The 27,468-nt window shown below is 42.5% G+C and overlaps 1 protein-coding gene across 7 annotated transcripts in view; it reads right to left on the minus strand.

The window, feature by feature from the left end:
* The window catches only part of RAB27B (RAB27B, member RAS oncogene family), a 50,992-nt gene that overhangs the window by 1,819 nt on the left and 21,705 nt on the right, over positions 1 to 27,468 (minus strand). For 4 of the 7 annotated variants that reach the window (XM_068108560.2, XM_068108564.2, XM_068108561.2 and 1 more), the window contains 4 exons: positions 18,972 to 19,133; positions 5,379 to 5,464; positions 5,184 to 5,287; positions 2,385 to 2,508 (listed from right to left, as the gene is read on the minus strand). In XM_068108560.2, coding sequence (XP_067964661.2) covers positions 2,385 to 2,508; positions 5,184 to 5,287; positions 5,379 to 5,464; positions 18,972 to 19,133 — 476 coding nt within the window. Of the gene's footprint in view, positions 1 to 2,384; positions 2,509 to 5,183; positions 5,288 to 5,378; positions 5,465 to 18,971; positions 19,180 to 23,287; positions 23,353 to 27,468 lie in introns of all 7 variants that reach the window. The other 3 variants (XM_068108562.2, XM_068108563.2, XM_078773036.1) reach the window with 2 other exon arrangements.

A 27,468-nucleotide genomic window follows, 5' to 3' on the forward strand; every position in this document is an offset into this window, starting at 1 on the left:
TAAGCAATAGAGCAAAGGAAAGAACTTTAATTAACAAAACACCGACGGGAGGAGGGAAGTCTCAAGTTACCAGGCCGCGCACGCGGTGCGACCAGAAAACGATTTTATTATACACAAGTTTGCACGAATTGCAAACCAACACTAACTAGAAACACACAGTAACACATACACAATAAAATAACGAGCGGAAATTTGACAAAGACACGAATGGGAAAATACTTAAACTTTGATGCCATGCAGAGGTCGAAGTTGCTTCCTTGCTCAAGGGACAGGAAGCGAAAGTCCAATTTTTGATTTTTGAGCACATGCGTGAAAAAGGTGATCTTGGGTCTCGGTTTACCAACACCACAAAGACGAGCACACTCGGATTATCATTCTACATACATATCTTGGCCAAAACCTTTCCCCAATTAGGCCATTAGGTAGGCCATTATCTTGGCCTACCCACAATAAGGTGGGAGTAATTAGGGTCGATGTTGCAGTTGTCGCAGCAGTAGTAGTAGAAATGACTATATATATATATATATATATATATATATATATATATATATATATATATACACAAAGAATTAAGTTAAGCACCCCTACACAACGAATTAAGGTAAGCACCCCCTAATATATATTCTTTGTGTATATGTATACATTGGCATATATTCTAAGGTATGTGAGATCAAATAATGATTGGTATGACATTAGCAATTATCCATTGATGAAATGCAGATGAGTGCACTCGTAGGGTTGAGTTGGGTTGAGTAGTGATCCGATCACGTGGGTCCTACACACGTTATTGACGCAAAGATCGCTAGAGGTCTTCTCAGAACAATGACTGTACGTTAGAAAACATAAACGTCATCCACACTGTCCGTGATGGACCTATAGCTCCATACTTAAATTGAGGTGAAAATATGCCTAAAATTCCCAAAAAATTTCACCTTAAATTATTCAGAATAAAATATTGAAAACGGCATGATTGTTATGTTTTTATGTGACCATAATATCACTTCTCCAGAAAATATAGCAATATCATGGGTATATTACACTGTTTTGACGACAACAAACTTGTAATGTGCGAGGTTGTAGAATAACGGGGGGGGGGGGGGGGGTGCTTAACTTAATTCTTTGTGTATATATATATATATATATATATATATATATATATATATATATATATACATACATACATACATGTTAAACTTTTTGTGCGCAGGAATTTTCTTTTGCGGTTTTTCTTTTAAAGTCGTTTCACATTATGTAATTTTGGCGCATCAAACATGATTACTGCCTATCTTTACATGAGTTCAACAAGGAATATTAATTCACAAAACTTTTTGATCCACACGAAAGTTTGATCCACATGAAAGACAAGGTAGCACATGGAGCCTTGGGACACTGAACACTGCAACTGATTATCTGTTTCTGGGGTATCTTTGTTCCTGTCCCTCTTGCTATCGATATTAAAAGATATACAATGCAGAAAGTAAGAGAATAGCCAAGGTAAAATGGAACTTTTCAAAAATAAATAAATAAAAAGGTTGATGAGCAAGTAAGTCTGTGACATGACAGGAAACATGTATTGTAAAAATAAAATCTATTTCTCTTCATTTGTTTTGCATTTTTAACATCAAGTCTTAACCTACATTTCCACATGTGCTTCTTGTGCAACAATGGTTCATACTTTTAAACCTTATTATATGATTCATCTAGATCCACGCTCGGCCTTGGTCGTGGTAATCACCGATTGTATGTCACTATCCTAATGATGAAAAATTGAATGTGTAATTAGCAAATAGTATTTATTGAAGGTAATATAATACAGCACATTCAAAATGAGACTATCCACCCCAAAATGCTTGTGCACCTGAAACTCCAGGAATGTGGAGTTTGGGGCGAAATAAAATGTATTATGTGTCTGGGATAAGGAATGGCTTGGATCCTGACGCATATATATATATATATATATATATATATATATATCCACAGCCGATCCATCACCTCTCTTCCACGGATATTTCTCGTAATTTGCGTGAGTCCGATTTACACAGAACAATTATGGTTAACCATTTCGAAATTGCCACTCTTTCGTCTAAATGCTGAAGATTACGTTTAAAAGACGACTTGAATAACAGATTTTGCATTGGCGACAGCAGGTTAAAAGTGACCTACGAGCACAACCGAGTCAGTGTGAACAGCCACAGCGCATGCACAAAGAGGCCTCATTTCGCATTTTTACGTCATTTCGAAAGTCACGAATTGATGCTCTTTGAGCAACATCTAATCAATTTTCATATTCATCATATTTATTCGTTTACTTGTTGACACAAAATCGCTTTTGTCCCACTCAATGGAAACTGTGAAATGGACAAAAAGCAATGAGGTCTGCGTACCCAAGGCTTTCTGCTAGGTCCTCCGCTTCCTTCTTGCTGACCGCCCTTTGCACCGCCAGGTCCGTCTTGTTCCCACAGAGCACAATGTCTGGGTTCTCACAGTAGGCATTCACCTGGAGCTGTGCTGGGGGCAACCAATAAAGGTAGGCAAGGTTGGGAGTAAAGAAGGGGATGGGGGTATGAAGGGATAACAAATTCAATCACGGTTTGCTCCTCAAGTTCTTCGCATTCACATTGTTATTTGGTTATAAATCCAAAATGTCAGCATACCAAAGAAATACTTGTTCACTGGTCAATACTCTGAACAAAAGGTAATAAATAACCCAGGTGTTTTTTAATAGATGATGGAAGAACAACCTGATTGAAGGACAGCAGTCATAGTAGAAGTAGTCGTCAATCATTTCTCATTCATTCTCTTGCCTCCCTCTCCTACTCCCATCCCTCTTCTACCCATTCCCACCCTACGCTCTTCAAATTTCCATCCCAACAAACAACATTCCCTTCTCCCACGTCTGGTTTCCACAAATTATTTTTTCGTTTCAAAATTAAAAGAAACTGAAATCAAACTTCAGGGGCTGAGAATGATTCGATCTGATTCTTTTCATATTTTTTCACTTTACCCCATCTTTACTAAAAATGCACAATAATCAGCAAATGCAACTTCTGGAATTTCCCAGTATTTTATTTGAATCAGTGTATCTTTTTTGCAGATCCATGATTGGTTATCCAATAAACAAGACATTTCAAGTTTCTTCATCTTCTTTCATACACAGCAAATAGCTGTGGGTAGTATCATTGGCTGGGCATTGTAGATGTGGCGCTGGTACTAGGCCCACTAGTAAGTACTGGGCCCGCTGGTAAGTCAGTAGGAATTTGGAATTTGACCAGGGTACCGGCTATTGCTCGCCTACTCTTAACGAAGGAGACCGTATGACGTTTAATGGCCACCAACGACCAGTGCTGGCACAGAGCTCCTCCAGCTGAACATCAATCCGATGGACGACACACACACACATTGGTGCCTTGCCCTGCATGCGAAACACACCTGGATGACCGTTTATGGCTGGGTCAAGATTCGAACCCAGGGTAGACAGCTCAGAGACAAGACATGGCTGCCTCCACAGTACCAAGATGGATTTGATGCTTAACGATGCATTTTGCTCCATTGACAGATGTGAAGTGATTGAAAATTGATAAACCTTAGGCTATGAAATGTTGATGTAGTTTACTTTTAATTTGCTTTGTTTGTAAATGAACAACACAGAGATGTTCAGAAGATGCAGCGGGTGGCTGGTCTCGCCAGCCATTGGATGAAATTTAAGGCACTGTAAATCCAGGATCACTGCTCACCTGGATTTCACTGGCTCCACTCATTTGTTCCTCATTTTTCTGCCTGTAGAACCAACTTCCAAATCCTCTTCAATATAATTCTTCCCTTAGGTCTTCAAGACTACACTAGGTCTTTAGCTGTTCACCACCATCTCAACCAAATCGAAAACCATGATCTTTTCTGCCATCGTTACCCCACTCCCTCACACCCCAATCCCCCTTCCTTCCAAATTTCCAGTTTTCCCTCCTGAGAGTTTCCTTTTGTATCCATATTGTCCACCCCATGCATCCACTCCTGACGTCCATTCCTCCCTGCATCTCTAGTTTGTCCGCCTCCCCCTGTCTTTGCCTTCGGCTCTGCTGTTAGTCTTTTCTCGTTTTCTGTCTCTATCTCTCTCTCTCTCTCTCTCTCTCTCTCTCTCTCTCTCTCTCTCTCTCTCTCTCTCTCTCTCTCTCTCTCTCTCTCTCTCTCTCTCTCTCCCTCTCCCTCTCCCTCTCTCTCCCTCCCTCTCCCTCTCTCCTCTCCCTCTCCCTCTCCCTCTCCCTCTCCCTCTCCCTCTCTCTCTCTCCCTCTCCCTCTCCCTCTCCTCTCTCTCTCTCTCCCTCTCCCTCTCCCTCTCCCTCTCTCTCTCTCCCTCTCCCTCTCCCTCTCCCTACCTCTCTCTCTCCCTCTCTCTCTCTCTCTCTCTCCCTCTCCCTCTCCCTCTCCCTCTCCCTCTCCCTCCCCCTCTCTCTCTCCCTCTCCCTCTCCCTCTCTCTCCCTCTCCCTCTTCCTCTCCCTCTCCCTCTCCCTCTCCCTCTCCCTCTCCCTACCTCTCTCTCTCCCTCTCTCTCTCTCTCTCTCTCTCTCCCTTTCTCCCTCTCTCTCTCCCTCTCTCAATGTTTCGCTTAATTTAATTAAACGTTTAATTTGCTCTTGATGTGGTCATAGCTCTTGCATGAGCATTTCCTTTAAAAATTGTTTGTGGTTTTGTTTGTGTCTTCACCTTTGGTTTGTAAAATTTTTATACTTGCTGGTTTCCTTTAAATATCATTTGCTCCTTTTGGTGAATTCATGATCCTTACAAAATGTTTCTTTAAACTGGTTGCTTTGCTTACAACCGCTTTGTGAAATGGCTTGTATTTTTATAATAAAAAGGCACAAAAGTCTCTCTCTCTCTCTCTCTCTCTCTCTCCATCCTGATCCTTTCACTGTACTAATACTAGCTCTTCCATGAGCCTCGACCATATACACAAAAAAAATTAAGGCGGTGGGAAGGACAATTCCAAAAAATATTGGATCTGGCATATCGATCCTTTTGCTGAAAAGCAGCACTAACAGGTGAGTGTGAGTGTGAGTTGAGGCTCACACCACATCTAAAAATAATAATAAATAAAATTTCGTTGTCAATTCAACTTTTTAATGCACAAAAAAGTTCAAATTGTTAATCTGATGTGATCCAAAAGAGTGTGGTAGTTGAAAGCACTCACTCATCCATTGCCGCACGTTAAGGAAGCTCTGCATGTTGGTTATGTCGAACATGATTAGGAAACCCATTGCGTCGCGAAAGAAGGCCGTGGTCAAGCTGCGGAATCTGCAGGGAGAAAGAGAACAACTTAAACACGAAGCACGTTATTGTGTGTTGGCCCTCATCACCAAGTGCGTGCCCGTTTACCCATGCAGACCTCTCCTGGCCAGCCGTGTCCCACAGCTGAAGATGGATGCATTGTCCCGAACCCTCCTTGCCATCGGTGTTCTGCTCATTGTATATCTGAAAGCATCACACAATCATCAGGTTGATTCAACTTTTACACTAGATTGCACCATCTTTTCATAAGTACCATCAACCATCATTTTTTAAACTCAACTGGACGGTATCACATACTGAACCCTCCGGCGTCTGTCGTCGTCGTCGTCTGTCATCTGTCGTCCATTAACTTTTCGACGTTAACACTCCAGCGTCCACAAATATCAACCGATTCTAATCAAACTTGACATGCAGCATCCTTACCCCAAGGACCAGGTGGGTATTACATTTCAGCCCGATCCGTTGAAAAATGGCGGACTTAGGCTACCATTTTGTTTTTGGTCATGAAAACGACGTTAACACTCTAGCGTCCACAAATATTAACAGATTTTGATCAAACTTAGAATGTTAAACCCTTTCCACACAAGGTAGGTTGCTATTGCATTCCAACCCGATCCGTCACAAAATGGCCACCATAGGCCGCCATATTGTTTTCAGCTCTGAAACGACGTTAAGACTTTAACGTCCACAAATATTTAAGGATTTTGATCAAACTTGGTGTGTAAGACTCTGACCACACAAGGTAGGTTGCTATCGCATGTCAAATCTTGTACAGACAACTGACCTACTTTAAAGTTGTCCAGTCAGCTCAGTTGAGTTCTGCTTCCCTGGAAGCTCTAGTTACTTTCAACCTGGAAATTATTCCAATCTACCACCAACTCCACTGGCCACCATAGGCCACCATAGGCAGAGTTGGTTGGTTGCGTGCGTTATTCTGTCTGTCTGTTTGTCTGTATGTCAGTTGAGCACAGGTCACAATTTTAAACCGATCTTTACGAAACTTCACCAAATGGTGGGGTTGGCTATAAGGAAGAACTCCATTGAATTTGAGGTCAAAAGGTCAAAATAGGCCAAAGGTCAAAAACTTTGTCGAATTTCTAAAATCCTCAATTTTCATCCGATTGACTGGAAATTTAGAAGTGGATTTGCATATCACGTCAGAGAATTTTACCAGCAATTATTTTTGAGGTCAACATTGGCCAAAACGTCAACATAGGCCAAAGGTCAACAACTTAAGGTGGAATTTATAATATTGTCAGTTTTCATCGGATTGACATGAAAGTTGAATGGCATTTGAATATCGAGTCACTGAATTGGCAAATCAACTCTTATTCAGGTCAAAGGTCAACTCAAAGTCAAACTTCGAAAATCAATTGTCATCTGGAAAATAATCCACTTTCATCAGATTGACCTGAGCTACGATTAAGATCGTCAATTTTAATCTTAATGAAATGGACAATTTGATGTTTCCATGGCAACTTTTTTGGGAGAGCTGAGGGTGGATTTTGCAGGTATCGTACGTGCTCTGCATGAAGTCTTTCTTGTCTGTCTTGTCAGTTGCCTACACGTCACAATTTTTGCCGTTCTTCACGAAACTTCGCAAAATGGTAGAGTTGGTCATAAGCAATAAGCCTATTGATTTTGAGGTCAAAAGGTCAACATCCACTTCAACATAGGTCACCAACTTTGTCCTATTTTTAAAAAACATCAATTTTCATCTGATTGACTTTAAATTTGAAGAGAATTTGCACATCAGGTCTGCAAATTTAACCACAAATTATTTTTGAGGTCAACATCAGCCAAAAGGTCAACATAGGCCAACTTTCTAAAATTGTCAATTTTCATCCAATTGACTTTAAATTTGAAGAAGATTTGCACATGAGGCCACTGAATCCAACCACCAATTATTTTTCATGAGATCAACATCAGCCAAAAGAACAACATAGGCCAAAGTCAACAACCTATTTTAGGGATTTCGCAAGTATCGTGCTATACACGACGTATTTCTTGTTTGTTTCTCTGTGTGTTTGTTTTACACTGGCCTCTAAGATGTTCATTGGAGGAATTCCCATCTAGCTCTAAACTGTCATCCTGGTGTTTCACAGGTTGGGCGATTCATCAATGTGTGTGCCGTTCCTCGGATGTACGTTAAACTGGGTGTCCCGCCTGCCGGCATTAATTGGTGAACCTTAACTCTTAGATGGAGGCGTCAAAAATCCTACATAAACGTAGCCATTGGGCCTTGGAGGCCCAACGGATGTATTAGTGCAATGTTTTTTGTTTGTTTTTTTATTGATTTTTTTCTTTCATATCCTTTTTCAATCCAAGTCTATGCTCATGGATGTGTATTTGCTCAGAAAATGTGAATCATTGATCCTATAAGTTGGGAGGATCCCATACAAGTAATGAATCTTTTCGTAAAAAAATTTTGTTCTTGGTTTTTCAACCTTTTTTTCTCTAAAAGATTGAGGCTCAGGGAGGAGTATTTGCTCAAAAAATATGATTCACTAATCCTTTATTTAGAATGTATATGTCCACAACTGTCAAAAATCCAACACCTATGCAGCAATTGGGCCTCGGAGGCCCCACGAATGTATTCGTGTAAAGTTTTTAAATTTTCATATTTTTGTCACTGAATTATTTGTAACCAAGTTATAGGAGCATATAATGAGGCTCATATCAAGAAAATAATGAAATAACATAGTAGTACAACAACATTTATGTGGGGCCTCCGAAGGCCCCAGGCCTGCATTCGTGTCAGATGTTTGGGTTATAAGTGAAGAATGAAGATTTTCCCACGAGCCTGAATGAAAATTTTATTTATTTATGTCACTGAATTTTGTGTAACATGAAAGTCGGTGAAAATGAGGCTCATTCCAAAAAAAAATTGTACAGCATAGTTTTTGCAAAAAAAACAAAACCTTGTGGGCCTCCGAGGCCCAATCACTGAATCTAAGGGTTAAAGATCCTATGGTGTCCTTCGCGAAGAGTAGGTGAGCTATCACCACCACCATGGCCAAAAAAGTCCCAATAAATTATTGCCCCAACCTCATATTCCCCCTTTCCCAAGGAAACGAAGTGAAAAAGGGCTACACCCCTTAGGTGAGCATGTGGAGTAGTAATAGTAGTAGTGTTTGTTTGACTTCCATACACTGTTAAACCACTCAACAGAATGAGTTAAAACTGCTTGTTTTTTTGTTTTTTTTCTACTCGGGGAGTGTTCAAAAATGTTTTGGCTGCTAAAATAAAATGATAGTTGTGGAGTTTCAGGGTAGGGGCGGACTGCAATCTACTTATGTCAATATGTATCGTATAGCGCCAGTCCCAGTGGAAAGGGGCATTACAGTTCCTCAGAAAAACGTGAATTCTGGGGGAATTTACCAATCCATAATTTGGGAGAAATTTAACTGTCCGTATTTCCGGAGAAATTAACCCGTCCGTAATTCTGGGGAAGTTAATCCGCCCAGAAGGATGAGTTATTTGCTCGTATTGTATTAATATAATTGTTTTCGTTATCTTAAATAAATCTTGTTTCCGTTAATGAGAAAACCCATCCTCTGTATTACATCTTTGAAATGAAGAAGATGATGTCCTGGTGACCAAAACTGAAAATTTGAGGAAAAAAATGAAAATGGGATCATCTTGTCCCCCTTGTTTTTGCAACCATGTTTAAGATTCTTCTGAGAATCCAACAGTGTTCGGGATTGAACGCATCGGTTTTGATTTTTGACTATGGAGGCACCGCTAATGCCATGCAGAGTCGATTGTATATGTAAACATTTCATTTAATTTGTTGTTCAGGAAGTTGAATTAAATTTGAGACAAAAATGTCTTCTTTACATTAATCACTGGCTCATGGTGCAGTTCGTGCATAAATCACATACTAGACAAATACACAAGTAGACATTAACAAGCCAACCCAAATATATTGCTTTATACAGTAACATGATTATACAAAAGTAATTATTTCACAAAAGTATTTCTTAACACCCTATCTCTAGATGTTATGGATGTGAGACAGGTATATGATGGGTGGATCACCTTTTGCTGGGTCTAGGTTCACTTGTGTATCCTTGTGTAAGCTGCTTCGTCCAAATAATATCTAAATTTGAAGCAATCCGTGCATTTGCCTGCGATGTGACCCAAGTGCAATATACATGCCAATGTAGTCTGGTTGAAGTCATAGCACGCCATAGCAGTCAGGCTACGCATGGCCTCGATCATTGCACATGTGCTCGGAGCCATAGCACGTGTGTTTGTGAATGTTTGCACGTGACGGCCACCTTTCACCCAATCGTTTGCATTCTCACCGTGTGACGAACCTTTGACCCAATGCCTACTTCTACTGGGTTGGCCGAGGGTTTCACCACCGTATTTGTCCAATGTTCACCATAGTGCGCGTCAACGCAGGTATGATTATTTTAGTGATAATTATGATGTCATTGGTCATGTGATACAGGCGCCATGTTTTCTCCAATATAATTGTTGCGCAGATCACACTCAATAAATTTCAAACTGATTGTCTCAATGTCAACAGAGCAGATAATCTTGATGTTAACAGAGCAGATAATCTTGATGTTAACAGAGCAGATAAGTTTGATGTTAACAGGGCAGATAATCTTGATGTTAACAGAGCAGATAATCTTGATGTTGTTACATATTTAGAGGAATGTATGTAAATTACCATGCAGGTCTTTGCTTCCGTGTGTAGTATATTAAGTTGTTGTGTAGTTGTTGTGGTTGGAGGGTCAGGAGCCCTTCTGAAAGAGTGGCAGGAAACGGAAGTGGCCGGAAGCGGAAGTGACGGAAAAGGGAGGAAAAAGACACGAGGGAAAGAAAGGCTTCTTCTTCCTCGCCCCGCGACGACGAGAAGGTGGAATCGACCTTACGCTGCGCGGAAAACGCGCCGTTGCGAAACGTCTGGCGAGAGGAGTTACCTGGGCGGTAAATACCTTTGGACACGTCCAGTCACTGTGAGTTCGTGCACGAAACCAAGCGTCCGGGACAGTTTGCCCCGTCTACAAAGACGCGTACGGGTCCGCACTTGGGGCCTCGCGCACGTTGGACGCCGCGCTGGGTTTGCCCCGTGGCTTGGCAAGGAGGTGCGCTGCAGCCGCGGCCCCAGTCCGAGACGGCACGTTTAGAGCACGTCCGCCCGGGGCTCGTTCAACCGCCCGTGTGCGGAGAGGAGAGACATTGACCACGGAGGGAGTCAGGAGTGGGGCTCACGTGAGGAATGTATAAGATTAAGATGGCCATCTTAGAGTTTGTGTAGATGAGTTCACATGGTTGTAATATTGATTGTGCCTGGTTGTGTATTGTTGATTGCTCGGGGAAAATCTCCGTGGTTGTGTCTTTGAAAGTGTTTGGTATCATTACCATTGGAAATATATACTTGCACATCAGTTGTCGCCTGGGTGAAATTCCTATGGATTGCGTGGCGAATGCGCCTATCTAATACTATTTGCTGGCGAAGGTCCTCTCACGGTCCGGGGGTCACCGAGACCTGGTATGCACTGAGGGGACCACGTAACAGAATTGGGGGCTCGTCCAAATTACGATTTGCGGTTTCGCAATTGGGTCTACGTCCGGGATCTAAAAGTGTATAAAATAATAAAATAATAATAATTTTGGTAATTAAAATTTATTAATTAATTATTAATTGGTAATATTTTTTTTTTTTTTGAGAAATTGGGGAAAGTCTTGGGGTGAAGGTTAACAGGTGTTAACGATAGGCACCATGGCGTTTGTGGCACAGAACTTTGGGGTAACCCCGAGTGAGGCACAGTTCCGAGCATTGCTAAAGTCGGATCTCTTGAAATTGGCCAAACATTTTAACTTGGAGGTCCGAACTAATTTGAGGAAGGCAGAGTTGCAGGCCACGGTGATACAATCTATGGTGGGATTAGGAACATGGGACGAGTTAGCCTGGGAGTGGCTACCCGAAGAACCAGAAGACGTGGAGCTCCGGAAACTGGAGTTGCAATTACGGAGCCAGGAACGGATCAAAGAAGAAGAAAGGAAAGCAGAAAAGGAAAGAGCAGAGGAAGAAAGGAAAGCAGAAGAGAGGAGAGAAGAGAAGCAAGCAGAGGAAAGGAGAGTGGAAAGAGAACTCCAGGAAAGGTTAAAAGAAGAAGAAAGGAAAGCAGAAAAGGAAAGAGCAGAAGAAGAAAGGAAAGCAGAAAAGGAAAGAGCAGAAGAAGAAAGGAAAGCAGAAAAGGAAAGAGCAGAAGAAGAAAGGAAAGCAGAAAAGGAAAGAGCAGAAGAAGAAAGGAAAGCAGAAAAGGAAAGAGCAGAAGAAGAAAGGAAAGCAGAAAAGGAAAGAGCAGAAGAAGAAAGGAAAGCAGAGGAGAGGAGAGAAGAGAAACAAGCAGAGGAAAGGAGAGTGGAAAGAGAACTCCAGGAAAGAAGAGAAAAGGAACAAGCAGAGGAAAGGAGAGCTGCAAGGGACCTCGAAGCAGAGGAGAGAAAAGCGGAAAGGGAATTAAAGGAACGTGACATGCAGCTTCAGCAAGAAATCAAATTCAAGGAGCTGGAGTTAATGAGAGAACGGGGAGAGGCACCACCCTTGCTGACGGGGTCGACACCTCACCAGAAAACCTGGGATGTGGGCAGACATGTGAGGCTGGTTCCACCGTTCAGTGAAAAGGAAGTCGCGAAATTCTTCCCACACTTTGAGAAAGTGGCTCGACAATTAAACTGGCCGGAGGAGGCCTGGACCATACTCGTACAAAGTGTGCTGGTGGGGAAAGCTCAGGAAATTTATTCGGCGCTACCAATGGACCAATGTGCAGATTATGAGGTACTGAAGAAGCACATCCTCAAGGCCTATGAGTTGGTTCCGGAAGCTTACAGGCAAAAATTCAGGAATGCCAGGAAGAGGGAGAGTGAGACCCATGTGGAGTTTGCCAGAGTGAAAGAAAACATGTTTGATCGGTGGTGTGAGTCAAAAGGAGTCGGGAAAGACTTCGAGACATTGCGGGACTTGATCCTGGTGGAGGAATTCCAGCAGTGTGTCCACGAGGACATCAAAGTGTACCTGCAGGAAAAGAAGGTACCAAAGTTGTGGGACGCAGCCACCATGGCAGATGATTATGCCTTAACCCACCGAATAGGGGTCCACGAACCTAACTCCTCGCCTAGATCTCCGCAGGGGAGGTGGGGAACAGCAGGTGCGGAGAACGACCATACATGGCGGCGGCCTCGAGATGATTATGGGGACAACTATGATACCCCACCGGTTCGAAATCAGAGGGATGCGGGCCCAAGACAAACTTATAGTTCGGGGGGCCCGAGGCAGACCCCGAGTTTTTCCTCCGGGCCTACTTGCGCGTTTTGCAAAAAACCTGGACACTTGATGTCCAGTTGTTACCTCATGAAAAGGGACAACCCAGAGCGGAGTCCGACTATTACAACTCCGAATGCGATGGCTAGCGTAAGAAATCGCCATCAAGAGGGTTACCAACCATTTGTTTCCGAGGGGTTTGTGTCACTGGATGGAGCCTCGACTAACCGGAGACCGGTTAGGATATTGAGAGACACAGGGGCCCATCAATCTTTAATGCTTGAAGGCATTTTGCCATGGTCCGAGGAGACGGCAACGGGGGATAGTGTTCGTTTACAGGGGATCGGGGGCGGTGTTAGTGCTCCCCTTCAGGTCATCCAGTTGGAGTCCGATTTGGTGTCAGGACCGGTCACCGTCGGTTTACAAGCCACGTTGCCTGTAGAGGGTGTATCTGTGGTTCTCGGGAATGATTTGGCCGGGGGTCAAGTTTATGGTAACCTGAGGGTTGAGAAAGAGCCCAGCAGGGAAAATAACACCACACCAGCTCGGGATGGTGACAAAAGTGCCAAGTTATTTGTAGGGGGACTGAACTTCAAAACAGAGGAAGAAGTTCTGACCTCTGTCTTCAACAGATATGGGCCGCTGGTGGAAGTGCGGTTGGTAAGAGACTGGGAAACGCAACAGTCAAGAGGGTTCGGCTTTGTCACGTTTGCCAGCACAAAAGACGCCAGAGAGGCAGAGAAGAATTGGAATGGCAAGGATTTGGAGGGTCGGACCATAACAGTAGGGAAGGCATTTCGTAGGCGTCGAGAGGTCTACAGGAGAGGACAACTGGGCGGTAGTTTTGGTGGTGGCCGCAGTCAATATTATTATGGAGGCTCCCTGAGTTACGGCCGCTCCCGAAGGAAGAATTGGCAAAGTAGTGGCCGAGAAGAAGACCGGTATTCAGGGGACTACAGGGACCAGTGGTCCCACCCTAATTATTAGGGACGTTCTGAGAAGTTGAAGCACTGAAGGCGGCGGAGCCGCCGAGCCAAGATTCCTACACGAATTAACCGTGAACGCCGTTCCTAAAGGCGCCCATGTAGAGAACTTTCCTGCACGGACTAACCGTGAACTCCACGTTCCTCAAGGCGCCCATGTAGAGAACTTTCCTGCACGGACTAACCGTGAACTCCGCGTTCCTAAAGGCATCCATGTAGTGAATACTCGGCTTGGCCTCCCGGAAAAGTGCTATCGAGTGGCTTAACTGGCTTTATTTTTAAGTGATAACTGTGCCCGGGGGGAACTGATAATGTGGGGGGGTTGAGTTATCTGGTTTGTTTCTCCAAATTGGCCGGCAAAGAAAGTTTTCGCTGGGTTCAAACTTTCTTTCTTGAAGGGGGGGAGTGTTACATATTTAGAGGAATGTATGTAAATTACCATGCAGGTCTTTGCTTCCGTGTGTAGTATATTAAGTTGTTGTGTAGTTGTTGTGGTTGGAGGGTCAGGAGCCCTTCTGAAAGAGTGGCAGGAAACGGAAGTGGCCGGAAGCGGAAGTGACGGAAAAGGGAGGAAAAAGACACGAGGGAAAGAAAGGCTTCTTCTTCCTCGCCCCGCGACGACGAGAAGGTGGAATCGACCTTACGCTGCGCGGAAAACGCGCCGTTGCGAAACGTCTGGCGAGAGGAGTTACCTGGGCGGTAAATACCTTTGGACACGTCCAGTCACTGTGAGTTCGTGCACGAAACCAAGCGTCCGGGACAGTTTGCCCCGTCTACAAAGACGCGTACGGGTCCGCACTTGGGGCCTCGCGCACGTTGGACGCCGCGCTGGGTTTGCCCCGTGGCTTGGCAAGGAGGTGCGCTGCAGCCGCGGCCCCAGTCCGAGACGGCACGTTTAGAGCACGTCCGCCCGGGGCTCGTTCAACCGCCCGTGTGCGGAGAGGAGAGACATTGACCACGGAGGGAGTCAGGAGTGGGGCTCACGTGAGGAATGTATAAGATTAAGATGGCCATCTTAGAGTTTGTGTAGATGAGTTCACATGGTTGTAATATTGATTGTGCCTGGTTGTGTATTGTTGATTGCTCGGGGAAAATCTCCGTGGTTGTGTCTTTGAAAGTGTTTGGTATCATTACCATTGGAAATATATACTTGCACATCAGTTGTCGCCTGGGTGAAATTCCTATGGATTGCGTGGCGAATGCGCCTATCTAATACTATTTGCTGGCGAAGGTCCTCTCACGGTCCGGGGGTCACCGAGACCTGGTATGCACTGAGGGGACCACGTAACAATGTTAACAGAGCAGATAAGTTTGATGTTAACAGGGCAGATAATCTTGATGTTAACAGGGCAGATAATCTTGATGTTAACAGAGCAGATAATCTTGATGTTAACAGAGCAGATAAGTGATGTTAACAGAGCAGATAATCTTGATGTTAACAGAGCAGATAATCTTGATGTTAACAGAGGAGATAATCTTGATGTTAACAGAGCAGATAATCTTGATGTTAACAGGGCAGATAATCTTGATGTTAACAGGGCAGATAATCTTGATGTTAACAGAGCAGATAATCTTGATGTTAACAGAGCAGATAAGTGATGTTAACAGAGCAGATAATCTTGATGTTAACAGAGCAGATAATCTTGATGTTAACAGTGCAGATAATCTTGATGTTAACAGGGCAGATAATCTTGATGTTAACAGGGCAGATAATCTTGATGTTAACAGAGCAGATAATCTTGATGTTAACAGAGCAGATAAGTGATGTTAACAGAACAGATAATCTTGATGTTAACAGAGCAGATAATCTTGATGTTAACAGGGCAGATAATCTTGATGTTAACAGAGCAGATAATCTTGATGTTAACAGAGCAGATAATCTTGATGTTAACAGAGCAGATAATCTTGATGTTAACAGAGCAGATAAGCGATGTTAACAGAGCAGATAATCTTGATGTTAACAGAGCAGATAATCTTGATGTTAACAGAGCAGATAATCTTGATGTTAACAGAGCAGATAATCTTGATGTTAACAGAGCAGATAATCTTGATGTTAACAGAGCAGATAAGTTTGATGTTAACAGAGCACATAATCTTGATGTTAACAGGGCAGATAATCTTGATGTTAACAGAGCAGATAATCTTGATGTTAACAGAGCAGATAATCTTGATGTTAACAGAGCAGATAATCTTGATGTTAACAGAGCAGATAAGTTTGATGTTAACAGAGCAGATAATCTTGATGTTAACAGGGCAGATAATCTTGATGTTAACAGGGCAGATAATCTTGATGTTAACAGAGCAGATAATCTTGATGTTAACAGAGCAGATAAGTGATGTTAACAGAGCAGATAATCTTGATGTTAACAGAGCAGATAATCTTGATGTTAACCATGCAGGTAATCTTGATGTTAACAGAGCAGATAAGATTGATGTTAACAGAGCAGATAGGTTTGATGTTAACAGTGCAGATAAGCTCAATGTTAACAGAGCAGACAAGATTTAAGTTAACAGAGCAGATACGTTTGATGTTAACAGAACAGATAAGCTCAAAGTTAATCGAGCAGAGAAGATTTATGTTAACAGAGCAGATAAGATTTAAGTTAACAGAACAGATAAGTTTGATGTTAACAGAACAGATAAGCTCAAAGTTAACAGAGCAGACAAGATTTAAGTCAACAGAGCAGATAAATTTGATGTTAACAGAACAGATAAGCTCAAAGTTAACAAAGCAGACAAGATTTATGTTAACAGAGCAGATAAGATTGATGTTAACAGAGCAGATAAATTTGATGTTAACAGTGCAGATAAGCTCAATGTTAACAGAGCAGACAAGATTTATGTTAACAGAGCAGATAAGATTTATGTTAACAGAGCAGATAATCTTGATGTTAACAGAGCAGATAATCTTGATGTTAACAGAGCAGATAAGCTCAATGTTAACAGAGCAGACAAGATTTATGTTAACAGAGCAGATAGGATTTATGTTAAGAGAGCAGATAATCTTGATGTTAACAGAGCAGATAATCTTGATGTTAACAGAGCAGATAAGCTCAATGTTAAGAGAGCAGACAAGATTTATGTTAACAGAGCAGATAAGATTGATGTTAACGGAGCAGATACGCTGTTGACAGATATCTTTTAACAGCTCATTGCAGTCGGGACAGGAGAAAGATGATCGGAGAGAAGCAAATTAAACATCGTTATTTAACAAAGGATCCAGAGAGGATTTGGGGAACTATGGACCTGTTCATTTAAGTTCAGGTGTTGAAGACGTTAATTAGGAATTCGATAGGGAACTATTTGAATAATTTAAAACTAAATCAAGGAAGTTAGCACGGATTTACCTAAGAAAGGTCATGTTTAACAAATTTATTGCAGTTCTAAGGTTTCTGATTAAGTTAAATTTCTGATATGTAGATGTAGATGTAGGTGTAGATGTAGGTGTAGTAGATGTAGTAGTAGGTGCAGTAGGGTTTTGATAAGTTAAGTTACAGTAGGATTTGTAGTTGTAGTCTTGTAGTAGTAGGTGCAGTAGATGTAGGTGTAGGACATCTTGACTTTAAGAAGGCATTTGATAAGGTACCACGTGGGAGTGAGGAATTGTTAACCAAGGTGAATGCTTGGTGGGTTGATGGTAGAGTAGCTAACTGGATTAGTGATAGGAAGCAAATAATAGCTGTGAGTGGGAGAATGTCGCACTAGGGAGGAGTGGGGAGGATGCGAACATAAATAAATAAATGTAAGGTGCTTGGATGGGTATGAATAATGAAAATTAGGGATTATATGAAGTCTTGGGGAGTTAAACACAAAAGAAGAAGAATCTGGGGTTGTAATGGAGGAGAATCCCACCCCGACGTGCTCCCCTCACCCCACCCACTCCATCACCATCGATTAAATTGGGTAAAATGGTGAATTGGTTTGTATCATCGATGATGAATAGATTTACTATTTATTGAATTGATGCACAGACATGGACCAAATGGCTTCCTCTTGTGTCCAATTTCTTTGTTCCTTATATTCGTTGTTGCTGTTGTTGTTTGACTTTGCACAACCTCCATAACTATAGTTTTGTCCTTTTTTAAACTTTCAAGGGAAGAAAATTCCAATTTTTAATTTTTCAAATTCAAGGCAAAAACATGCTCCCAGATAGTTTTTTTTGTGCAAAATGACCATGTGTGTGTGCTTCTCATGAAACATCGATAAATAAACAGAACGGGTCCATCCATGCACAGGTGTTCCAAAAAGACCCGGACAACTTTGGTTGTTAATGTATATATTTAGAACCACAAATGACACAACGATACCCTTTGATTCTCACTCAAATGAGATTAGGTTGCAGGTCTTCAATCTTTGGGAAGGTGAATCCTTCCAACGTGTTCATTTAAATTGTTGAGGTCACTGTTTCCTCCGCAAAGAAAAACGGATCCACCAAGCGATCATGGGGAAGGCCACACCACACATTGATCTTTGGACTGTAGCGTATGTTTCCAATGACCGCGTGGGGGTTTCAGAACCCCTGATCTTCACATTGTGCCGGTTGACCTTCTCCAATACATGAAAGCAAGGTTTGTCTGTTAACATGACCTTTTTCAGGTAATCTTCATCATCCTCTATGCGACTGAACATTTCCAAAGAAAACGCCTTGTGTTTGGGTGCGTCATTTGGTTTGCATTCCTGCAGAATCTGCACCTTATAGGCCCAAAGCTTCAGTATTTTATGCAAAATATTGTGTACAGTGGTGCTTTGTAGTTCCAGTTCTCTGGATGCGCGTCGATTGATTTCCTGGAACTTTGTTGAAATGATTCACGCACTGTTCAACGTCTGCTGCACTTGTTCTTGGTCGACCGGTACTTTCTGTTTCTGACAACTTACTGTCTCCTTAAACCTCTTGTACCACTCTCTGATACTAGTCCGTGATGGCGGATTCCTTCCATACCTTGTACGGAAATTACACTGAACTTGTGTGTCGGATCTCGTCTCGATGAACCATTCGACGTGCTGAGCTTTCTCCTGCAGAGTCGCCATTTTATTTTACATTAAACCACCAGACCTGAAAATAAAGAAAACATTGATTTTCTGCATCATATATAACAAAAGGTATTGTTGTATCATTTGTGGTACCAAATATATTAACAACCAAAGTTGTCCGGGTCTTTTTGGAACACTCTGTATTGCTTAAGAAAAATGGTCACAATTTTCGACCGCCTTCCTCACTCACAACTCCTCCAAATCTTCTTCCCTGTATTCCCTGCATTACATTTCCCTGTACCTTTATCCCAAAAATGTTTTCTCAACTCACACTTACCTTCGTGTACAAAAATGCATCAAATGCCAGTCGTGGAAGGTTAAAATTGCAAGATACAATATAGATCTTAACTGAAACTGACCCCAAGATAAAGAGTTCAAGGTGCAATCTCACCACATTCTTTTCTTTAAAGTCGATGCCCACAGTTGTGACAAACTGGTTGCAGAAGGTGTTGTCTGTGTACCGGCACAGAAAGCAGCTTTTCCCAGTGGCAGAGTCTCCAAGGATGAGTAGTTTGATGAGGAAGTCGTAATCCCCTTCAGCCATGGTAGTGTGCTGCCAGGGAGATGCGAGAAGAGAGACTATATTCAAGGTGTGCGCTCTACGGAAACATGGACCGCAACATTGCATAGGAAAAGAACATTCGACCAAACTCCTCTGTCTTCACTGCAATGAATGCATTATTTAGACAAAGAACCATTACAATAGTAGATTATATGTGTGTACGTATATATACAGTGCATTCAGAAAGTATTCAGACCCCTTCACTTTTTTCACATTTTGTTATGTTGCAGCCTTATGCTGAAATCGTTCAAATTCATTTTTTCCCTCATCAATCTACACTCAATACCCCATAATGACAAAGAGAAAACAGGATTTTAGAAAGTTTTGCAAATTTATTAAAAAGAAAAAACTGAAACATCACATTGACATAAGTATTCAGACCCTTTGCTATGACACTTGAAATTTAGCTCAGGTTCCTCCCATTTCTCTTGATCATCTTTGAGATGTTTATACACCTTGATTGGAGTCCACCTGTGGTAAATTCAATTGATTGGACATGATTTAGAAAGGCACACACCTGTCTATATAAGGTCTCACAGCTGACAATGCATATCAGAGCAAAAACCAAGCCATGAGGTCGAAGGAACTGCCTGCTGAGCTCAGAGACAGGATTGTGTCGAGGCACAGATCTGGGGAAGCCTACAAAAAAAATTCTGCTGCATTGAAGGTTCCCAAGAGCACAGTGGCCTCCATAATTCTTAAATGGAAGAAGTTTGGAACAACCAGGACTCTTCCTAGAGCTGGCCGCCCGGCCAAATTGAGCAATCGGGGGAGAAGGGCCTTGGTAAGAGAGGTGACCAAGAACCCGATGGTCACTGTGGCTGAGCTCCAGAGATCCTGTGTGGACATGGGAGAAACTTCCAGAAGGACAACCATCACTGCAACACTCCACCGATCTGGGCTTTATGGCAGAGTGGTCAGACGGAAGCCAAACAGTTCAATCTTGGTTTCATCAGACCACAGAATCTTGTTTCTCACAGTCTGAGAGTCCTTTCGGTGCTTTTTTGCAAACTCCAAGCGGCTTTCATGTCTTTCACTGAGGAGAGGCTTCTTGAAGAGCCTACTTGCTCAATGGACAATCATTTCCAAACGGGGACCTGGAAAGACTCGACTTTTCCACCTGAGAAGGCCTCACATTATCCGATTTAATTGGAGAGCCACCAACAGATCGAGATCCTGCAGAAGACGTCACTCGCTCAAGCGGACCAGAAGCGGGAGAAGTGGGTCCACGCGGAAGAGAGTGAGGAGCTACAGGCCATGTAAGAGACTTGGCTCAAAGAGATGGTCATTTCACTCAAGGAGACGGTCATCTCACTCAAGGAGACGCTCCCGCTCAAGGAGACGGTCATCTAGCTCAAGGAGACGCTCCCCCTCAATGCTACCATGGCTCAATCAGAGACGCCTATTTTTCTGAAGAAGAGGAACCAAGAAAAGATCGAGAGGACGATGAGGAGGATTAGGGAGAAGGAAGACCAACATATTTGAAAATGAATGATCAAAGATTCGAGACGCATTGTGCGACCAGCGTATTTGAAAGACTATGTGACTTAAGGGGGGAGGAGTGTAGTGCCGTGTACGGCCGAGTGAGGCCACTGTGGGCGGGGCCAAGCAAGGCCGCTGTGGGCGGGGCCGATTGAGGCCTGCGTTGTCGCTGCCTGGAATAAAGATGGTGCTTGATGCTCTCTGCGTGTCCGCATCTTCATAACAAAGACATAACATTCTGATTCATTAATATCTCTCCCTGGTTACTCCCTCCTCTGGTATGATAGACCTGAGCCTCGTCCTGGTGGTGGGGTTGTTATCTTTATCAAAAACTCTTCCTCACTCTCCTTGCACTGCCCTCTCTCCACCTCACCTCCAGGAGTACCTCTGGCTACGGCTTCCTCTCCACTCCCACCTTTTGTTCATATGTGTGTTGTACCTTCTAATGATATTAAATGTATCATGCTTGTGTGAAATTTTTAATAAATGATTTAAACAAAAACAAAATGATGTTTTCTCCATTTTTACCCTGCGCTCGCGAAGCGAAAAATCAGGGTTAGGCGATCGGTTGCGTACGTGTCTGCATTTTGAAAATTCATTTTCTCGGCAACCGTTGGTCCGATTGACAGGGAATTTTCACCATCGGAGCGCCTCCTCCTGTAGAATTTTTTTATTATGATGTCATAGTGATTTTATTATGAAGGCTAGTTTCTCCCAGTATGTGATTGCCCCCTGTGACCTTTGCCTATGTTATTATTTAAACAAGAGAAAAATGACCACAGTGTGGTCACCAGCTGCGATGTGTAGAATCATGAGGATATCCGTTGCAATATGCGCTACCAAATTCGACCAGTCATTAAATTATACGCATGCACTAGCGTCTTTTTGTCTTTCAGTTCTGGTCTTGTCCTTTGTTTTGTGATGCAACATGCTTCATCAACTGATTACATATAATGTATGGACGTGAATGTTATTTCTGTTAATGTTAATGTTAATTCATTAATGTTATTTATTAATGTTAATTCTGGGTGGCAGAGGGATAATTTGAAACGGGCTTGGTCGGTAAGGGAAGTCCGAGTGTATGCGCATGCGCTATTCAATAATTACACCTAATTTGTGTCAAGTTCTGTGAAACGAGATTGATATGAAAACATTCATGTTGTCTTTGTTGCTAAATTTATTCTGGTTTCTTCAAACAAATCGGGATTTTAGTCCGCGATGTTCTTAGTTCTTACCTCATACCAACGCACGTCCGAGTGTATGCGCATGCACTATTCAAAAAGGCACCCCAACAACAAGAACAACAACGCAGTCCTCTCATAGAGCTGCTCGTCGCAGCTAACAACAACAACCGACATAACTGCCGACAGAAACCCAAAATTCAGGAGCAGACTAAACCCCGCCTCCAAGGAATCGTAATCGGCAACTAAGCCCCGCTTCTATATAGCGCAGGCCGTTAGGCCACGCCCCGAGGTTTGTCATTGGTCGGGAGGACATAGAGTGATGTAATAGAGATCGGCGATTGGCCAGTGTGACGTGAGAGCAAGCAGGTTCGAGGGAGAGGAAGAAGAAGGCAGCTGGCTTGCTCTCTTGGTTTTCGTCTCGGGTAGTTTGGCTGCTTGTGGCCCGCGTGTGCTTGTGAAGAGAGCTTTTGGAGCCTTTGTGGAACTTTTGAATATTTGAAGGAGGAGGTGTTGCTAGGTCTGTGGTGCTCTTCGGATGAGCTGGGGACCATAGAAGTTGAAAAATAAACTAAAGTCTATTAAAGTCTGCTGCGATGCTATTCCCCAAAGTTCTCCTCAGAGCATGACTCAGAAACACTCTTTAGTGCTCTCGAAATCTGCTCAGAATTCTCTAGTCCTCCTCATAATCAGCATGATCCAAGCGCACTGAACCTGAGATACAGACCCCCGCACCCCCTTCCACTTTCTTGCCAACCCTCCACCAATCGAGGCGTTCATAGCTCCGCCCCTTTTCCCGAAGCCTGGTAGAGCCCTTTTGTGATGCACATCGCTCTCCTCCTTGCTCTTCTATGCCACCTAGTGCAACCGGTGGACATGACACTTCATTGTTATCTGTGCACTTCATCGTTATCAAGATGGTGGTACTCCATTTGGTCTTCAACCAGCCTCCATTTGGTGCATTCTAAATGGCACCCGTCAGGGTGGAGATGTTTGGTTACCTGGGGAGCACAGTGACTAATGACAACACCCTGGACGCATAGCTGACCGCCTGGATCCATGAAACTACCATCCCGCTCTCCCTCTCTTCTCTCTATGCCGTAAAAAATAGTAATTAATCGAATAATTAAATAATTAATTGACTAATCAATAAACAAGTTCAGATACAAAGTACACTGCCCCCATGCCAAATAAATAAATAACATCCACCAGCACGGCACAAAGAGATGGTATTGGGAGGGAGAAGTGTACAATAATTGATTGATTAATTGCATAATTAAAATCAATACATAATGATCATAAAATAATTTGTTAATCAATTGGCTGATAGCATACCTCAACCACCAGTGTTTCATCCGAAGCTGTAACTTTTTCCAAATTAATTAAATAAGTCATTAATTGAAATAAATAAATCATTAATTCATTAATCAATAAATTAATAAATCGATTACTGTAATTGATTAATCAAAAAAACAAAAATACCTTTTACAGCCAAATCACTTGGTCATTGTCGTGTCCAAGTATCAGCTTCCGAGCTCAAAAGGTGCCTGAGATATTGCCCAGATGAGAAAGGAAATAAATAAATGATTAATAATGAAAATAAATAAATAATAATCGTAAAATAATTAAATTATTAATCAATTGGCTAATAGAATACCGAAACCACCACCATTTCATCCGAATCTGTAATTTTAAAAATAATTAATTAAGATGTTAATCGATTAATTGATTAATCAATAAACCAGAAATAGCCTTTACAGCCAAATCACTTGGTCATTGTCATGTCCAAATATCATCTTCCTAACTCAAAAGGTGCCTGAGATGATGCCCAGAAGAGAAAGGAAATAAATAAGTACTTAATGAATCGATAATAATTAAGTAATTAATCAATGAATTAATATATAAAAAAACAAAAAATACCGTTTTTTCCAAAGTACTTGCTCACTATTGTGCCGAAATAATTTTAGCTTCCTAGCTCGAAGGATGGCTGAGATATCGCCCGGACAAACAAACAAGAAAGAAACCGGAGTGAAAACTGAGTACTCCCTTTCAGCGCGCGTCATTGCCGGGCCCCTTTCGGTGCCCAGCAATGACGTCATGCAGCGCCTGGAGATAGCATATGAAAGGAGCGGTGTACAACAAACAAACAAACAACCGGAGTGAAAACTGAGTACTCCCTTTCAGCGCGCGTCGTTGCCGGGCCCCCTTCGGTGCCCGGCAATGACGTCATGGAGCGTCTGGAGATGGCATAAACCTACACAACAACAACAGGCATTTTAAGGCCATTTTCCCTGCTAGACCAGGGGTTAGCCTGATGGCATAGACCGCGGTACAATAAATCGGTGTACAATAAATGCTACATTGGTGGTAATTCATTGTTAACTTCAGTAAACCTCAAACAACTTGTGGCCTAGTGAAGCCTTTAGGTGTACAGGCCGATAGTTTCCAGATAGTGGTCACTTGGGGTTCAATAATCTCCTTTCGAGTGTCGGCTTAACAAGAAAGCCGTGCGAAGCCAGATCACACGGCACATGGCAACGTCCCCATAATCTAATCTACGAGAAACCCAAATTGTTGGCATAGCGGGCCGGTGGAGGCAGGAGGAAGTCATTACTTTAGTCTCAAGATTAAGGGTTATTTCGGGATCGAATCAAGTCGTCAAATTCCTCCACAACACCAGTCATGTGAAAGTGATGTCGAGGGGTCACAGGCCTCCCTTTGTGCACTAGTGGAAACATTTCGTGTAAATAAAGAACACATTGGCTTCTCACAAAGTGGTTTTGTGGCGGTGTTGTGGTACCATGGCGTTTGTACTGTTTTGTGGATTAAATGGCAATGCTTCGTCTTTTTATTTTTTAAATTGTTTGTCACTATCAATTTATTATCATGGTGGTTTGCTTGTTTATTGTTTTTTAAAGTGAATCTTCACCATTGAGTGATCGGGTCAAGAACGATATATAACATGATATTTCAAAATGTTGTGAACGGGTTATGACTAAACTTGGTGGATGAGTTTGACAGGTGACAAGAACAAGCCGATTAGATGTTGGTTCAGGTCCGGATCCAGATCCGACCGATCAGTGGATACAAAACAAACTGCTCAGCCAGGTGGAGGTGTGTGCTCTACCGAGTACCGTTCTAGGTTTTTGTTGTCGGGTTTTTTTTTCAATCAGGCCACCATGTCATCTGCTTCGATTCCATTCCAGTGGACATCCCAGGTCATTCAAGGTGCTTCCAAGAAATGCTATGTACGAAGCTCGTAGCCAAACTTCCCAGAAAATGCCAAGTAGAAAACTTCCCAGACAAGATAAACCGAGTGTTTGGAAAATGTTTTTCCTCTTCCTCCTCTTCCTCCTCTTCCTCCTCTTTTTCTCTTTCTCTTTCTCTTTCTCTTTCTCTTTCTCTTTCTCTCTCTCTCTCTCTCTCTCTCTCTCTCTCTCTCTCTCTCTCTCTCTCTCTCTCTCTCTCTCTCTTTCTCTCTCTCTTTCTCTTTCTCTTTCTCTCTCTCTCTCTCTCTCTCTCTCTCTCTCTCTCTCTCTCTCTCTCTCTCTCTCTCTCTCTCTCCCTCTCTCTCCCTCTCTCTCCATCTCTTCCTCTCTTCCTCTCTTCCTCTCTTCCTCTCTTCCTCTCTTCCTCTCTTCCTCTCTTCCTCTCTTCCTCTCCCCCTCTCTCCCGTTCTCTCTGAAAAAGGAGAAAAAGGCATAAATGTCACAGCCCCCATGGTTTTTGTAATTTTGCAGTACGGAGTTAAAGGCCACAAGTTGGCCATCTTTGGACGGATTACAAAACAAAATATTTTGTATATGTTTTGTCTCATGTGCTGTCTTTGTACCAAGTTTGAACAAAGTCGATCCGTGCATGTCTAAGAAATGGTTGGGGGCATGTTTATGTTACAAAATGGCCACCAGTTGGCCATATTGAATCTGATCTCGAAAAGAAATGATGTGCATATGTAAACCATCATTCATTATCTGTGTGCCAAGTTTGGACAACATCGGTAAATGCGTGTCTGAGAAATGCTTGAGGACGTGTTCAATCCTGGGTCTTTACCTCCACCACCAAAGGTGGATGAAGATTATGTTTTCACGTCTGTCTATCTGTTTGTTTATCTGTGAACAAGATATCTCAAAAAGTTGTGGACGGATGATTTTGATTGAATGTGATTCTGCATTGTGATTTTCGTCTACTCTGAGATACAAAACGTAAACTGTTCACCTGGCGGAGGGACGCTCTCGACTGAATGCCATTCTAGTTTGAAACTAAAATGGTCGCCAGTCTACCAGTCAGCCATCTTTCATCAGATCGCAAAATAAAGGGAGGTGCATGTGTATGCCATCATGTACTCTGCTTGTGCCAAGTTTGAACAACATCGAACCATGCATGTCTGATAAATGGTTGTAGTCACGTTTAAGTAACAAAATGGCGTTTAAATATAGGTGAATGGGGTCATCCAGTTCGGCGAACAAGTCGGCCATCTTGGTTCGGATCTCGAAACAAAATGATGTTCCCACATCTCCGAGATATGGTTGCGGATGGACGGATGAGACCCAATCCATAAGCCCATGTTTCAGACAAAGTCTAACGGGGGTAATAATGATCTATAGCATCTGTTATTAAATAACAAGAATGACTGCACTGTGGTCACAACCTGCGACACAAAAAAATACATATATATACTAATAATATATGTTTTACCTGTGACATATCACAGGTCTACAACAGCTCGTCATTGCTATTGTTGTTCTTGTTCGGGGTTGATTTTTGAAATGTGCACCCATTGGTCAGACAGCTGCCGGACCACACCCACATCTGTCGCTTGACTCCACCCACAATGGCACCCAGACAAAATAATATAGCCGCCATATTGGTTTTGTAGTGGGCCTAAGACATCAGGCCTATAGGCCTCTGCTGATTATGCACTGCCCGGGTTTGTTGCATCATATTTCCATTAGATTTGTTTCGGTCGAGTGTTACTCAGATGAGGGACCTCAAAAGATCTAATAACATGTGGAATAACAAGAAAGACCACACTGTGGTGTTATGCTCACCACCTCCTGAGCCCATAATGTGACGTGACATGCTACGGAATCTCAACACATTTACTCCACATTGAATGTATCCGACACATGCACCTTTGCACAGCATTGAAGTCAGTTGCGCTATCAATTGTGCGTGTAAAATAAAATGCTTACTTTATAAAAATGTATTTTCTAATCTCATCTGAGTTTTTAATCGACAAAATCTCAAAAATAGTCGATGCTAAGCAAAAAAAAATAATGAAAACCAGTCCTCAGGGATTGTCCATTTCTTTCACCTGGGTAGCATTGATGCATTCTGGGTGACAGTCAGTGAGTGAATTGGCACTGGCTCTCAGATCTACTCAAATCTATATACCCCTGCAATGTTCTGCATCGTTAAATGCTCTTCTTATCCTCATGCTTTTTTTTTTTTAAACGTCCGTCCATCTGTCTGTCCATCACACTATCTCCTCCTGAACGGTTGTGCAGAAATTCCCCAGATTTGGTGATAATGATCACAACTTGGCAAGCAGGTGCAAGAGAGTAGTATCATTTTGGCCTCACCCCCTGGAGCAGGGTCAAAATATTGAATACCAAAAAATGCAATTGCGAGCACATTTTGAAACATTTTTAAATAAAAACTTT

This window comes from Myxine glutinosa, chromosome 2, assembly GCF_964187855.1.
Source record: "Myxine glutinosa chromosome 2, kmMyxGlut1.1, whole genome shotgun sequence".
Lineage (NCBI taxonomy): Eukaryota > Metazoa > Chordata > Myxini > Myxiniformes > Myxinidae > Myxine > Myxine glutinosa.